We start from the raw sequence: 18,167 nt of genomic DNA on the forward strand, positions 1-18,167 counted from the left end.
TTTAATTAATTCTGATGGTAAGAAGGTGACGTAGACAAAACAGATCATTGAGTTGCTTGTTATTACTTCTTTCATTATTTCTTGTTATTACTTTAGTCATAAAACATTTTTCTTAAATATGACAACAGAGTAGCAGTAGCTGAAGTTGTCAAGTATGGTGATAAGTGAATTAATGTTACTACAGAATTTGGTTAGTACACTAGACTGCACCAATTAGTAATGAATTTGGAGGCTTTATAATCAGCTAGTGTCAAATCCTGCAACCACTTATTTGGCCAGTTTGTGGCTAGAGGGAGACTAAGTATGTTGACTGCAGGGGGGCGGGGGACTGTTGACTGGATGTATGGACAGAAGACTGGTTCATTCTGTGTGGGAATGCACTGCATGCCTCATTCCTTTTCTTACCACATACAATGGGTCACAACCCAAAAATACACAACTTTGCTGTGGATCACAATATTCTCCCACAAAAATAGTTTAAACAGCCCTAACTGGTATTCTCAATAACCATTGTCCATCTCAACTGCCCAAACTACACATTACAGAGTTCTTTCCACCACAAGGGATCTACTTGTACAATCATCTAAACTGACATACTTTGTGACAGATTGCAAAAAACCTCGAATCTCCTGTTTGATCTGCTGTGGTTCAAAATTTCCATATCAAACTAACCTGCCCTTATCATATGCCTTATTGCCCTCCAATTTCCAATAACCAACCTGACCTTTTCAGCTATCTGTTCCTAAAGCTAGACGTTCTGCAGTCAAAATACCATAATACTAAGGTCATCTTTCTTGGGGACTTCAACTTCTATAACTCAAATTCGCTTTCCTTCTCCAGTTTTGAATGATCAATCAAGCAGGGATGCTGAGATGTCTGCCATTACAATAAACTATCATAAATATCCTTTCTTTAAGTGTTGCACGGTGATCAGCATTCATTTTAGAAATTATGGACTTTACAAGCATGTTATTAATAACTCTTAATTTCCCAATGTTTCGATCTTCATTTTAAGATCATCATCTGGAGCATGTACAAATATACTGTAAGCTAGAGAAACACTAATTTGATCACAGGTTATTCTATTGGCATGACCTCTAGTGAAAAAAAAAAAAATACAAATGAATTAATTATTTAGAAACTACATCAAGCTAAATTCTATTTATGATAACATGAGCAAACATTCTTTCTTATAGATAGTTTTCTTTCAGTAACAATGATGTCCTATTTTTAGCATTACAATTATTATTTTTGATTTAGGATCCTGGATTATAGTTAACAGTCCTGTTTATAGTTAACTCTTAGAGAGGAAGGTTCCATGGGTTGAATATGTGCCTTCCATATGCTTGGGATTTTTAGACCATTATTATTGTTCAGATTGGGGATGGTTGATAATAATCTCACAGGCTTCCTGAAATTTGCGTTCCTACCATGTTTTGGTGTGATGTAAACAACTAGTGCTTTTCCAGTCAATTCTATGTAAGATGTTCAGGGCATGATCCGAAAGGCCAGCTTCACCATAGTTATAATATTTAATGTGTCGTTTATGTACTTTTTGTCTGATAGGAATTGTGCATCCTGTTTCCCCTATATATGGTATGTTACAGGTGCAATAAATACGATATACACCAGGGTGGGCCAGCGAAGGGAGTGGGCTTTTGGATGAGTTGAGTAAGCTTTTTAATTTTGCAGGAGGTTTAAAGGTGGCTTTGAGGTTGTATTATTTTTGTGGTATTCTGTTTATTTTATCTGATGTTCCTTTAATGTAAGGAATGGTTATAGTTTTATTGTAGTCTGGTTTATTTTTGTTTTTTTATTGAGGTCTTGTAGAGAATTTTGTTAATAGTGTTTTGGCTGTAACCAGTTTTTAGAAAAGTGTTGCTGATAATTTTAAATTCGTGTTTCAGTCCATGTTCATTGGAGCAGATCTTCAAAGCCCTGTTTTTTAGAGTATTAATTACACCTAATTTTTGTGTGGTAGTAGACGTTTATGTCTATATATTGGCCAGTATGTGTCGATTTCCGGTAAACAGTGAAGGAAAGATTGCCAGAAGGAAGACGTGTGACAAGTGTATCTAGAAACGGAAGTGGGTTCTGTATCACAAATATCAATCTCTCTACCAGAATACCTGACAACTTCCCTCCAATTTGCCAGTACACTTGATCTCTTCCTAACCAGTTCCCCTTCCAAGTATACTGTGGATGCCATTTCTCCTTTTGCAACTCAGATCATAACCTCATACAAGTCTCTTTTTTTCACAGAACAACCTTCGCCCACCAGTTATCGGTCTCGTGTCCTTTGGCACTACAAAGATGCTAAATGGGATGACCTCTGTGACGTCTATTACTCCTTTCTATGGTCCAAATGCTGCTTCAGTTCTGATCCATCACCTGCTGAGACTGAATAACAGAAATCATCCTGAAAGAAGTTAAGGCCTTCATCCTGTGAGGATGATTTGTGAATTTGGTTCACAGCCACTATTTAAGTCTTGGTTTTCAAAAAAAACGTCTGGTAATGCAGCAAAATAATCTCATAACAGCTGTAAACGAATCATCACCAAATCGAAATCAGACTTTGAACTGACCAGATGCTACAAACTTGCATCCTGCCCAAATGACAGTTGCTCCTTCTGATTCTTTGCCAAGGCCATTGGGTTGTCATTTTTGTCCACCCAAGTTTTCACTGTTCTCACATCCGGATGGTATTGTAGTTACCTGACTTAAAGAGAAGGCTGACCTACTGGCATCACTCTTCTCTTCCAATTCTCACATTGGTGAACCTGGGCCATTTTGTTAAATTTCTGTTATTTTGCAACCCTGCTTTGTCTTTGTGGTTCTTTACTTAAAACTTTGTGAACTGTCGTGAATAGTCGATTGCCTTAACTATCAACTTCCACCATTTATTCTACTAGATCTTATGTTCTGATGCTCTATAGTCTAACAAATTTATTTGTTTTGCAACTACATCAGTTTGACTATGTATTGAGTGAGAGATTATAGGATTTTAAGCTAAAAACAAAACAGTATTATTAGTATTTCCTGCTTATGCTAATCTTTATCTTTAATTAGTTGTAATAAATTTAGTTTAATCCTTTATCCAAGTGTGAGCAAACAAAGTTTGTGCCTGAAAATATCTTCAAGACTGAGGTAAGGTAGTGCAACACCAAGCAACTCGTAGCAAAGGTGGACCAAGCTAACATCACTCTTATCTCAGTATCTCCCATATGCAAAACACATCTCCTTGCGGATATGTATAATGTTATGCATTAAGGGAAGGGCCACTACCGAAACCAGTTTCGACCTTTATTGAGGTCTCATCAGTGGGTGCCAGGCCCAGAAGTAGAGATACCAAGGCAGAAGCAATGAAATGTCATTTTGCACTACCTTACCTCAGTCCTGAAGATATTTTCAGGTGCAAACTTTGTTTGCTCACACTTGGATAAAGGATTAAACTAAATTTATTATAGTCTAACCAAGTGCAAAATAAACTTTCAACATCTTTAATTAGTTGTGGCTTAATTATTGATCACTTAAACTTTATCTTATGCAGGTTTGAAATTTTCAGGATAGTGTATTGACAGAATCAGTCCAATTGTTGTTCACAAACCATTTAATTAAATCAAAAAGAAATATTTACACAATTTTATCCATATTAACACACGCACGCACGCACGCACGCACACACACACACACAATTGCATTACAAATCTTTGGCAAATTCAATTCTTCCTATTCAATTCTTCCTGATTCAGACTTAGTTTTATGTTTCTTCCCTTAAAGTTTAATCACAATGTAGAATATCCTGCTAGTCATACATACACAAACTGGAAATAAGGCATACCTTAGGCAAGCTTAATGTTAAAATATTAAATTACATTATCCAGTTCAGTACGCTTTTTACTCTTACAGTAATTAATTATACACAGTTGAGATTAAGACACACTTTGAGTGAGCTTATTTCAGTTGTTAACTTATACAGCTTTATTGTTCCCATAAGCAGACACACTTGATGTACATTCTTGCTTGGAAATATCACATATACTTAGAATTCTTGTTCAGCACTGCCTTTTATGTGAATCTTTTGTTCACACAAACGTGCTCCTTTTTGTTTTTCTTTCCTTCTTCTGGCTCATTCTTGATCTCCCACCAAATTTCTTCTTTTTCTGAGTTGTCGAATATTCTATATCCTTTAGGACCTTTAACATGGCAGCAATGTCCAGCTCTTTCCTAGCGAGATGTCATGACGATTGACACAATACTTCTCATGGCAGTGGACCCAGACAAGAGATTGAGAAACTTAAGACCTGTGTTGCTTCTCTCTCAATTACTAATATCGGGCCTCATGTGGCAGCAGTCCCAGGCAAGATAAGAGTTAGAAGACTAAGACAAAGTCTTTCTTGACACTTCGCCTTATAAAGGCCTGGGCAAAATATTAATAAATATATTAATATTTTGTAAATACTAATATTCCATCAACGGAATCTGTAGTATCAAAGTAAGAAAGAATATACCATTTTAAGATGAAACAGAAATTAGAAAAGTCCCCAATCAATAAAATATTACTTTCACTGTATAAGAATAAAAAATATGAAAATCTAAATAAATAATACATAGATCTATCCCTGTTTTACCTTTACTGTGTCGAAGGTTTCTATTCCTTATAACCGCAACCGTTATACGAGGATAAGGTGGTTGGCCTATGCCTCTCAGTGTATCCTATGTCTGTATAAGCATTACATTCTCAAGGCCGGTTTGCCTGCTTGCGGGAGGAAAAATCCCATATAAACTGGTGAGAAAAACCCTGCAGTCCTCGCCCAAAACCGATTAACTTGGCTCTGTCTGAGAAAGATACTAAGCTCCTCATGTCATCGACCGAAATCGAACCCAGGACACTCCTTTCCCAGGCATATGGTTGTGAAGCAACCAGCCACTCGGACTAATACATAGATACATAATAAAATTATATTTTGTGAAATTTATCTTGCACTGCATTTACTTTTTATATATATCAGTATCAATGCAATTCATTTTAGTTTTCTAGCGAATAACATTTTCAGTGAATTTTTTCAGTGATCAATAGTTCGCACAATGAATTGTCCCCGCGATGAATTGTCCAGACACATCACTTTTACATGATTTTCCAAGGAGATTGCACTTAAAGAAATGTCAACTTTGTCTGTAATGATCATGTATTTGTAATAATTTAACCATGAGCCTTTGTTAAAATAATGTGACACATGACATCATTCTATAACACTGTTAACTCATGTCCATATATGGCAATTTTAAAAGACAAACTATGACGTCGTCATGTTCGGATATCAATACATGATCATATGTGGAAGTTTTGAGAAATGCGTGCATGCATACAACAGATGCCTGGGCCATTTTAAGGCGAAGCGTTGAGAAGGACTTTGTCATAGTCTTCTAACTCTTATTTCTATTTTCATCCAGTTCAGCCGTCACTGTGTTATAAAACTTCAGCAAGTTATTGAGGCATGATCTACCCTTCACAAAGCCATGCTGTACCCCATATAATATCTCATTTTCATCAATCCATTCTTGTATTTTTCACTTGACTACTTTCTTCAAGACCTTGACAACGACTCCTGATATGCTGATCGGTCAGTAATTTGCAACAGTAGTCTTGGCGCCTCCTTTATGCAGTGGAACTATTTTCTTCCTCTTTCCACACCTTCGGGACTAAACCAGACCCGAGACTCAGATTAAACGACATGGTCAAGGGCACTGATAATTCTTTAGGTGCTTCACGTAAGACCCGTGCTGGTATACCATCCAATCCCAGATGTATTCACATTAAGGTTCTGTAATAGACTATTCAACCCCACTTCATTCTTCACAATTCCCGTATAAACTAATGGTTCCTTCATTCTTTCAATGTAACCACCTGGATGATATACTCTTGCAAAGTGCTCGCTCAGTAATTCCACTATATCGACTGATTCAGTGACCTCCTTACCATCAGCATTCCTTAAAATCATTCTGCCGTGTACATTTTTTTTTTTTTTTTTTTTTTTTGCTTGCAGCATATTGAAAGAACTGTTTGGGATTCTCTTTAGCTTTCATAGCTAGTTTCCTTTCATAATCCGCTTTTGCTTTTTTTACCACACTCATTACCCTTCTGGCCTGCACTTTATACCATTCGTGTGTCACCTTTCTCTTTAAATTCCCTCCACAGTTGTTTCTTTTTTTGCAGCTCAAGTTTAATAGTGTTATTCATCCATTTAACCCCTACTTGTTTTACTATTTGGACCCTAGGTATACAATCAGCCATATCCTCCTGTAAAGGCTCCTTGACCACTTCTTATGCTCTGTCGACATCCAGTCCTTGCAGTTTTACATCCTAAGCTTGTCATACTTGCCAGCACGGTAATTCCACATATACCCTGTCTTAATCGAAAATTCCACACCTTTAGCCACCTGCCAGGTCAAGACCTTATGATCACTCTCACCAATAGGTGGCAACGTGGTCATATTCGTTACAGTCAAATTCTCAGATGCTGTTACCAAGTCAAGCACTCTCAAACCCCTAGTATTTTCATTTACATGCTGTCTCAGATACTTATTCCTTAATAATTGAATAAAATCCAGTTCCTTCCTCACATGTGTCCTCTCTCCTCCTTGCAATCAATGTTACCATAGTTGAAATCCCCCATAATAATTACCCTCCTTCCACTCATTTCATCAGTTTGTTTATGCATACTATCTATTCCATCACCTGGTCTATAGCAGCACCCAACTGTATATTTTGTTCTGCCAGTCTCAATCTCACACCAAATAGCCTCAAATGAGCTCTTTTCACTATCCTGCAATACAACTTCTATTCTCCTTGGCTGCAGTTCATCAGCTATCATCAATAACACCCCTCCTCCCATTTTATTCTCTCTGTCTCTCCTAAACACACTATAACCGACACATTCTATTCCACTAAATATATCCTCTTCCGTCAGCCATGTTTCACTAATGCCAATAACCTGTGGTCAGGAAGAGCCAACTAAGGCAAAAAATTCTTCCTTCTTGTTCCTAATACTCCTGGCATTAGTATACACGAAATGCAGAGGTCCCTTTGTCCCGCCCCTATCTTGATGCATTATTCTAACTATCCCATTCCGATTACTTGTCCTTAGTACTGGCTCGGGTATATTATATACATTCTTACACTCAACTGTCTCACTGATGCCTGAATATCCACTTCCTCTCCTCCTTGGTAGTTCTAGTTTCCCTGATTTTGCACATCCATTTTCACTTCATTCAGCAACACTTTTTCCAGTCTCCACACACCAAATTCATTTAAATGCAGGCCATCCATCTTGTATAAATCCTTTCACCCATCAAACTCATTCCACACATCCATGAATTCCACACACCGTCTGCATAACCTGCACAATTATACTAAACAGAATCTTATAAAGATATTAAATGTGATATGATATTAAAACGTGCATTGCAAAAGGAATTGTTGCCATTCAGAGATTACAGCCACTTTGGAAGCACAATAAAATACTGCTGACTACCTCTACCTCATCAATGCCTTTGTTAACTCTGCATTACTATATAGATGTGAGATTTGGACATTGCTAAAAGATGAGAAAAAGCTATTGGTCTTTGAGGTGACTTCAAGATGTTATGGCACATAACGGGTGATGAGTTTAGAAGGAAAATCTGCTCTTTTACTGAAACACAAAGATATCATCACTAAAATACTTAAAGTAGCTGTGGTGGCTGGGTCACTTGGCTAGATCAGATGGTTTACCTAAAATAGTAGCAGAGGGTTTGGCTTTTTTTTTTTTTTTTTAAATCAATTTTTATGTTTTTTTATTTATTTATTTTATTAAAATTTTTTTTTTTTTTTAATGGAGTTTAGATACCCTGCTCTAGAGGCCAAACATGGAACTTTTTGAAGCCATTTCCGATTTCCAATAACAAGACAGTTGTCTCACAATGGGCAGTGAAATTCATTCCCCCATCTAAATACAATTACAAACCTTCATACCCATGGAGGGATTCAAACTTGCAGCCTGTTGGTTGGATTGCAGGTATACTAATCACTTGGCCAATCTACTTAAACAGAATGGGAAAGATTAGCAAAACAGCTCTATGAATATGAGGTGGCAGTAAAAAAGACCCTTAGATAGACCAAGATATATGTGGATTGATTTGTTTGGAAGTACCTCAGAAGACTTGAAATATTATATATGATATGGTATTGGAGTAACAAGTTATAATGATTTGGAGGAAGATTGCTGACAGAAGAGTGGTAATAATATAAATATAATCATGCAGTACTGTCGTAGTATCTTGTACACCTCTTGAGAATGCATATGAGGAAATTGGTGATTACGATAATGATGGCACATATTACAGAAAGAAAGAAAAAAATGAAGAATATAATCATCCTATTCATAGTTTGGTTAAGATATTGTGGCCTTACAAGAACACTTGAATAGATTGAGTGAATGGGCATGGAAGAATGCAGAGAATTTGAGTGTGTTTAAGACTCAATATGATGAGCTGTGTGTATGACAAAAGGACCTCCTAGACGAGTCTTTGACTCCATGTGATCTTGGGATGATAATAATAATAATGTTATTATTTTATTTTATGATTTTAGAAAAGCATATGATAGTATTCTTTAGAGAAGGCATTTGGAAAATATTTACTGTACTTGATTTACCTCATAAGATATTAAATTTATTCGAAGTTTTCACCACTGACAGCCAAAGCAGGACATTGCCCACTGGAATTAGATCTGAACCGTTTTGATATTAAGATAAGATGAAAGCAAAGATATGACATTATACCCATCCTGTTTAATTTATCATCACGAAAATTTATTAAATCAAATGCAAATGATAACACAAGTAAACGAGTATTTAGGCTTAGGTACTGGTTTACATTTATGTTGTACTTTTATGGAATAAATTACAGCACAAAGAGAAATACTTAAACATCAAGTTTAATTGATTTCAATATTTCATTTTGGTCAAAGAGACATCATCAGGTAAAAACTGTTAAAATTGTAATAATACAAAAACAGAGACGAAATATTGAAATTGATTAAACCTGTTGTTTAATTTAAATAATTAAAGAAATTATTTCTTTAATTATTTGTGCTGTAAATTATTCCATTATAGTGCAACTTGGAAGATAACACTAGTAGAATACTGATATTAGGATATGCAGATGATATTTGTGTGCTTTTATATCTTCAGTGCACTGATTTATTTCATATATTATACTTGACAAATTATATTATTTTTTTTTTTATGGAACATGTACTAGGACAAAGATAGTTATGCAGCTTACCTACTTAGAAAAAATATAGAATTTTATTCATACTTGGACATCATCAGAGAAAGAGAGAGAGAGAGTGGTTTTGTTCAAAACATGAATCATAACAATGTTCACATATAGCATCTGCTTACTAGCTCATGTCTCATTCGCACTTGAGTGACAGGATTATACTATAAGAGTTTAAAGGAGCAGTTATAAAAGCTTGTCCAAATTAAAAAAAAAGTTCAGCCTTGCTTCTCATGCTATTGACTAGACACATAGTTCTTTCAAACCAGATGAGGATTCTAATTCCAGCAGGTTCAAATTTTATCATCTTTTCCTTGAAACATGTGAAATGCTATGAAGTTATCTGAACCTTAATTACTAGAACTGTATGTCAATCTCCAAGTTTTTTGAAGTGATTACTATTAACTGTTCACAAGTTTTTAATACTCACAAACTTTTATAATTGTTCCTTTGAACTCTAATAGTGTAATTCTATCAATTCAGCTGTAACTGAGACATTAGCTAGTAAGTTCATGCTACATGTCTCATTGTTATGATTCATGTTTTGTGCTGGCCTTTCTCCATATCATCCATGCTACATTAGATGAAATATATCAGTTTTTGAATAAAATTGTATATTTTTACCTGCATGTTTAGCCTTATAAATATTTATAAATAAGAAATTATATTCTTGTTCCTAAGACCGCTCGCAGGCTATAAAAGAATAGAATATATATAAAAATAAAGAAATAAGAAAACGGTTATCCATAACTAACATAAGTTTAAGGGAGATGGTAAATCCCGTATTATTCTACAGCCAGGTACGAAACTCGGATCGAAATCCTAGAGTTTCATGCCGAAAAAACTATCGGCAAGCCCAAGTGTAAGTAACCACTTGGGTAGTACAACATCAGGGCAAAGGTGGGGCAAGCTCCGTCACTGTCCTTTTGGCTTGTTATAGTAGTAATAACAGAAGACATCACAAACTATTGAAAGAACTGGAAAAACCACATAGAAAGAATGAATGAGGACAGATGGTCAAATATTGCTTGGAAATACAAACCAAAGGGACACCAATCAAGAAGAAGACCCAGGAGGAGATATGCAGAAGACTTTTTAAACCCTTGAGAAACATAACAGACAAACAATTGCATAATACAGGAAGCCAAGAAGAAGAATAAGATATTCTTGTTTTAATCCTATATCCAAGTATACTCATAGTCTTGAATTAACTTTACAATTGGTCTTCTTGTATAGAGGGTGTTGATTTCACTTAATCTCCAGTAATGCAAAAACATTATGGAAAGAGTCACTTTTTACTCTGGATATTTTAAATACTCTGGATGAGAGATAGTTGTGAAATGTTTTTCTGCTTGAAAAATATATGGACAACATATTAAAAATTTGACTTCTGCATTGTTTAATTGTTATCTTCATGGGTCTGGCATGCACCGAAGACCTCAAAGTTCAAAACCAGTCTAGGTAGTCGCCCTTCTCATAATGTTTTGGCATCATAGGATACTAAGACAATTGTTGTGATGTCAACAGCCTCTGTGTACAATTAGACTAGTCATGAAGTTGCTTCACACTTAGGTATAAGGTTAAAACAAGAATAATGTCTTGTCATATATAATATATATATTATAACCAAGTGGAAAACCTTTCCACAATAAATTAATTTCTTCTTTTCATCCATCTTTATTAAGCTACATCATATAGTGCATGTTTTGTATTTGTTGCTTACCTGTATCAGCTATGAACACTTATTAATATAAGTCTCAGGTTTTTTGCATGAAGCTTTTCACCATATTGTTTAAGTCTCAGCTCTGGGTTAGTCCCAAGGGATTGGAAAGAGGGAGAAAATAGTTCCATTGCATAAAGGAGGCTCCAAGACTGCTGTTGCAATCTGTGTGTTGAGGTGTTTAAGTGCTGTGAAAAATTCATGTTGGAGGTTTAATGGAATATTATCAGCACTGAGAAAGGATTAAAACTAATTTTAATGCTTCCAATATTTCGTCTCAGTCACAGAGACATCTTTAGGGATTACAAATAACTTTTTGCAACAACAGACACAAATACAATACAATGATAAGTAAAACACATGAGTGAAGCTAAAGTCCTATCTAGTTGTTATGCCCTCTATGGGTGTTTGCAGGTGGCCTAGGATTTAAAGAGGGAACTCTGCTGTTCCACTTTGCTTTTCCTTTTTGCTGTTCTACCAAGCGAAAGAACTCCCCAGTGTCAACCCTGTAACTGCCTCTCAACAGTTTAAAAGTCTTAATCATATCACCTGTCCTATCTACCAAATTCTGCAGTCCACATTCCCACATTCTTCTTTAGTAGAACAGCAAAAAGTTATTTGTAATCCCTGAAGATGTCTCTGTGACTGAAATGAAATATTGGAAACATTAAAATTAGTTTTAATCCTTTCTCAGTGCTGATAATATTCCATTAAACCTCCAACATGAACTGCTGTTGCAAATTACTGACCGATCAGCATATCAGGAGTTGTTGTCAAGGTTTTGGAGAAAGTAGTCGAGAGCAAAATACAGGAATGGATAGATGAAAATGGGATACTGTATGGGGAGGTGCAGCATGGTTTTGTGAAGAGTAAAACATGCCTCAGTAACTTGCTCACATTCTTTAATACAGTGATCACTGAACTGGATAAGGGTAATGGATTTACAGTGATACTGCTGGACTTTGCTAAGGCCTTTGACAGGATACCACATGGAATTCTAATCAGTAAACTTCAGCACATGGGGATGGATATAGGGTTGGCGAGATGGATAGGAGGGTGGTTGATGGAGAGATATCAGAGAGTAGTTTATTCAGGAGTGGAGTCCAAAAGAATGCCTGTGACTAGTCGTGTGCCACAGGGTTCTGTTCTTGGACCACTGCTATTTAATTTGTTCGTTAATGATATAGAAAAGGATCTGAGAGGAACTGTTCATTTATTTGCTGATGATACAAAGTTGAGTAGAGTAATAGTGAATGCACATGATGTCAAAATTTTGCAGGATGATTTGGATAGATTGGTAGAATGGGCTAAGGAGAATGAATGTCAGTTTAATGTAGCAAAATGTAAAGTTATGCATTTTGGGGTGAAAAGATTAGTAGCAGTATACCGCATTGGTGGAACTGTACTCCTATACTCCAGGAAATTGACGAAGCCAGAGATTTGGGAGTGTTGTTGATAGGGAGTTGAAGTTTAGGGGCTATAGCAAAATTGGCTAAAACAGCTCATCAGATCACTTGGTTCTGAAGAATACTTTGACGAGCAGAGACAAGAAAGTTATTGTTCCTCTTTTTCGAGCCTTGATAAGATCCCTTCTTGACCACTGTGCCCAGATCTGGGCACCAGGATTTCTTCTTGATGGGAAGGAGATAGAGTGAATCCAGAGGAAAGTGACCAAGATGATAGCTGATCTATAGAATGAATCTTATGAGAACAGGTTGAAGATCTGTGGGTCACAGAAATTGGTTGATAAGCGGAAAAGTAAAGAGATTATATTTATTTAAAGTATGTAAAATATGTGAAAGCAATGTAAAATAGTACTATTAAGTGAACAAGGCTACAGTTATGAAGAAAAATTGGTGGAAACTTAACCAGAGCTAGCATTTCAAAATTTTTGAAGAGGTATAAGGAGACTCAGTCACTACAAAACCAGACTGGTAAAGGCAGGAAAAGGTGCACAACAGTAAGTGATGATAGAAGAATTGAGAGACTGTGCCTACATGACAGAAGAAAATCATCTGGGTCTATACAAGATGAAATGGTGCAAGTTGTTGCTTCAGTACAATGTGAAGTTGAGTGCAAGGATTGTTCGGCGCAGACTGCAGGAATTTGGTCTAAATGCTAGAATTCCATGAAAAAAAAACCATTTTTATCTCTCAAACAAAGGTTGAAAAGATTAAACTGGGCTAAAATTCATGTTAACTGGACAGCTGAACAATGGAACAGTGTTATTTAGAGTGATGAGGCCAAAATCTCCCTATTTGGTAATGATGGCATAAAATATGTAAGGAGAAGAATCGGAGAAGATTTGCATCCTGATTGCATAAATGAAATACTTGAGCCCAAACTGAAAGCTTCCGCACGTGATCTTTTCCAAGATAATGAAGCATTTACATTTCAACAGGATTCAGCTCCATGTCATGTTGCTGCTGTGTGCAAAAAGTGGTTTCAAGATAATTGTATTCCACTGCTGGATTGGCCTGGGAATAGCCAAGACCTTAACCCAATCGAAAATCTATGGAGCCAACTAAAGAAACTTGTTAGTCTGAAGCAACCCAGCAATAAAACCCAATTAACAGAAGCAATAATTCAGTCTTGGTTTCACATTATAGCAGCTGCAGAACTAAAAAACTTGGTTCACTCCATGAGAAGGCATTGTAAGGCCATAATTAACACTAAAGGTTACCCAACTAAGTATTAACTTACATTGTGAGAATTTTTGTATATCTCATTTTTTCTGTGTGTTTCACTTTTCTTCTTTATAATTGCTGTTCTAATAAAAAGTCTTTCATAAAAGTTATTGCATTACATTCTTGATTAAATTATCTTTCCATTGATATATAATTTTATGGCATTACTACAAAAAAAAGTGGTGTTAAGAGATCAAACCTCAGAAATACACTTTTTCCAAAAGGTTTCCACAATTTTGATCACTAGTGTATGGTCAGTCAGATCTAGCTAACCATTCCTTTGATACCTTGCACAGAATTAGATGGAAGAAACTATCATGCCCCATCACAATAAATACAGACTTGAAAGACTCGTTTTAGTATTTATAGCAGATATTTAAAAAACCAACGTACTCTTAATAAATATGGTTGTATTAAACTTTCTATGTTTGGGAAACTTTAATTCTTAGGCCTCTCACCCGACATCTAAGGCTAGCCAACAGCATCCATAGAGGATATCCCTCATAAGACTTATATAGTCTTTCATTTTTTCCACTTACTTTTTCTTGTGCGTGTTATTACAATTTTAACATTGTATTCAGTATTTCGTCTCTGGGACAGAGATGAAATATTGAAATGATTAAACTTAATATTTAATTATTTCTCTTTGTGCTGTAGTATTTATTCCATTAAATTGTGTTATGGGAGAGAAGGAAAAAAAAATTTCTAAGCCCTCTTTATTTTGATACTTGGATGTTTTTTTTCTTGGAATTGTATCAGTGCTTGAATTATACACATTATCTGAAATCAAAATAGGATTTAATCAAAATAAGTACCAGACTTATTTTGAATGAATAATCCGATTTATTCACCTCATCAATTTAAATAAATTCATAAGTATAGGAGCTATCTTAATATGGTTTGCAGTAATTAATAACACAACTTTAGATGTTTTTTTTTCCATAGGTTGATGTGTCTGAAGATAGGATTTCAGAAATTTGGGATGCATTTAATCCTTAGTCCTGAAAAATCCATCTGTAGAGTAAAACTCAGAACATTAAATACCACATTCAGCAGTGCATAAAGTGGTTCACAAGAGATTGAATCTTCTATCAGTTGATAGGACTATTTTTCTTTGATGAGTACACCATAAAGGCTACATGTCACTTAGATATGCTTGGATCATGTGCTGTTTCTCAGCTTGAGGATATGCAGCCTAGAATATTTTTTTTTTGGCAGATATAAGGGGTCAAAGGGAATTAGAAGTGCATAAGTCCTCCCTTAGTGAAAGCTTTCCTTCTCATTGGGGGATGGCCCTTCTTCATAAAATGGAGTGAATAGTTTAGGACATCCTTTACTTTAAGATCTGAAAGTAAAATTATTAAATTAATTCCAAAATCCTGCATGTTTGCAGATAAATTTATCTCATGTAACTGATAATTGAAAATTTTTATTTCAAATAGCATGATTAAGTGAGTCATCATTATTTTGTTCTGAAATTTATGATTTATTAAATATTACATAATTTAAAAATCTGAATTTTCTGTTTATTGACTGTTTTTTATAGGGTGATCATGTGCATAAATGCGTTTTTGTTATATTCTACCAAGGTGAACAATTGAAAACCAGAGTGAAGAAGATATGTGAAGGGTAAGCTAATTGTGAATTTCTTATCAAAATGAAATATGATATTCATTTTTTGAAATTATGGATTCTACAACCATTTTAAAATAACTCTTTTTATTATCCCGACATTTCGATCTTCATATCAAGATCATCATCTGGAGCATACATAAATATACAAGACAAGCTGCTTTACATTTCCAACCGTAAGCTAGAGAAACAATGATTTGATCACATGCTACTGACTTGCATGATCTTAAACCTCCTGCAAAATTAGAAAGCTTACTCAACTCATCCAGAGACCCACTCTCTCCACTGGCCCAGCCTGGAGTATACCATATTTACTGCACCTGCAACATACCATACATAGGAGAAACAGGACGTACAGTTCCAATCAGACAAAAAGAACATAAATGACACATCAAATGTAATAATTATGGTGAAGCTGGCTTTCTGATCATGCTCTGAACACCTTACATAGAATTGACTGAAAAAGCACTAGTTGTCTACATTACACCAAAACATGGTATGAACGCAAATTTAAGGAAGCTTGTGAGATCATTATCAACCACCCCAATCTAAACAATAATGATGGCTTAAAAATCTCATACATTTGGAGGGCATATATTCGTCCCACGAATCCTTCCTCTCTAAGAACAACTATACACAGGACTAGAACATCCAGGATCCTAAATCTAAAATAACTTTAATACTGAAAAATAAGACATCACTGTTAAGGGAAAAAATCTATAAGACAGTTTATTCATGTTTAAGTTAAGGGATATTGCATCCCATATTGTTTCTTAGCTGAATAAGAAACTCAAAGAGTTTCATGCCGAATATAGAAGTTATATAAAGTTTGCCCATTCCAAACATAAGCAAATACCTGGATAGTGCAGCACCTGACCCATTTGGTAGTGAAAACTGAGAAACTGCGTTACATTTCAAGCTGAGGTCTGAAATGTAACAGCTTGTCTTGTATATTTATGTATGCTCCAGATGATGATCATGATATGAAGATCGAAACGTCGGGATAATAAAAAGTTATTTTAACACGGGTTTTAGAATCCATAATTTCAAAAATGAATGCTGATCACTGTGTAACACTAAAAGAAAGGGGAAAAAAATGATATTAATTGCCTGTGAAAGTTATTATTTTTCTACTTTAAATGGATCAGGTGCTGTACTATCCAGGTATTTGCTTATGCTTGGAATCGCCGAACTTTATATAGTTTCTATATTCGACATGAAACTCTTTGAGTTTCTTATTCGGCTAAGAAACAATATGGGATGCAATATCCCTTAACTTAAATAAGTTAATGTCGCCGAATTGAAGCCTTTGGCTTTCATATAATTAGTAGTTTATTCATGTTGTAATTTATAAATCATTTTTTTTTTTTAACCAAAAGTAACAATTGTAATAATAGAAATAGGACATCACTGTTACTGGAAGGAAAACCATCTGTAAGCAAGAATGTTTATTCATATAATCAAAAATTAAATTAGCTTGATGTAATTTTTTTTTTTTTTTTTTTTTTTTCACATGACTTTATGTATGCTCCAGATGATGATCTTGATATGAAGATCGAAACGTCGGGATAATAAAAAGAGTTATTTTAACACGGTTGTAGAATCCAGAATTTCAAAAATGAATGCTGATCACTGTGTAACACTAAAAGAAAGGGGAAAAAATGATATTAATTGGCTGTGAAAGTTATTATTTTTCTACTTTAAAGCAGTGGCATTTGAGGATGAAATTACATTAACTGTTGCTTAACCATTATCAGGCCGTCATTTTATTCATGATAATGAAATGAATGGACATCAGAGCCAATAGTTCGTTGTAGGCACAAAGGACTTGGATGGTGAATGGGAAGGTGGAGGGAGGGATTGTTTGAAAGGATTCAAACAAGTTATACTAAGAGATGAAGAATAGTTGCATGGTTGGGAAAAGAGGTTAACATGTTTTCCAGGTGTTGCAATAGTGAGTTGAGGAGGAGAGATAGCCAAGTTGTATGAGACAAAGGGGTCTGTGGCTTGCCAGTGTATGGATTGAATTTTGAAGGAAATTTGGAATTGATGACTTTAAATTTTTCAGGAAATGACAACGTATACTAAAATATTAATTAAAAACTTTAATCAATACCTTTCAATATTTTGGATATGTTACATTGCCATCTCTGAGAACATAAAACTATGATATGTGCATACAGGCACTAAGAACGAGTAAATGAAGCTGAAGAAGGTAACTAGCATTGGTTTTAGAGTCCTAAAGGTGCCTCCTAGCTGGCTAAATTGGGTTGGCTTTGCTGTTGGGGCTGATGTTCTTAGGATGCACGCTTCCCAAATTTGGAGCAGTCTCATGCACCCAAATTTGTTGAGGTGTTGAGGTTTGGGAAGTTTTTTAGAGCTGAGACTGATTCCAAGAATAATCTTTCATGTTTATATTTGCTGTGGTATAGTAAAGTGGCTTTCTTCCAACGTATTCTGTGGTGGGTATCTGGTGCATGGTCCGCAAGTCCTGATTGGCTGTATTGGTGAAACCAGATGTACTCTTTGTGTTCGGATATCCTGATATTAGCTGTCCTGCCTGTTTGGCCATAGTAGGACAGATTACAACTTTAAGGGACCTGGTATACTCCAGGGAGGTCTAGGGGAAGTGGCTGTGTAAACTCATGTCTATTGCACCATTGTAATATTTTTACTTTTTACTACTTCTTGTGATCTTACTTGTGTTATCTGTATTCTCTTAATTGCACTCTTATCTTTCTTAAGGTTGTCCTATCCCTAATGATATCTCTTGTCATATTCTCCACAATTAGTCCTTAATGTTCCTA

General features: G+C 35.4%; 1 protein-coding gene across 1 annotated transcript in view; it reads left to right on the forward strand.

Moving 5' to 3' along the window:
- LOC150099114 (V-type proton ATPase 116 kDa subunit a 1-like) overlaps nt 1-18,167 on the forward strand; it is a 586,531-nt gene that overhangs the window by 238,877 nt on the left and 329,487 nt on the right. Inside the window, exon 7 of the mRNA XM_090404569.1 lies at nt 15,275-15,357. Within this exon, the coding sequence (XP_090260695.1) occupies nt 15,275-15,357 (83 nt within the window). The remainder of the gene's footprint in view (nt 1-15,274; nt 15,358-18,167) is intronic.

The sequence above is a fragment of the Typopeltis vanoorti genome, chromosome 15 (assembly GCF_054136105.1).
Source record: "Typopeltis vanoorti isolate ZY-2024b chromosome 15, IOZ_Tvanoo_1.0, whole genome shotgun sequence".
Lineage (NCBI taxonomy): Eukaryota > Metazoa > Arthropoda > Arachnida > Uropygi > Thelyphonidae > Typopeltis > Typopeltis vanoorti.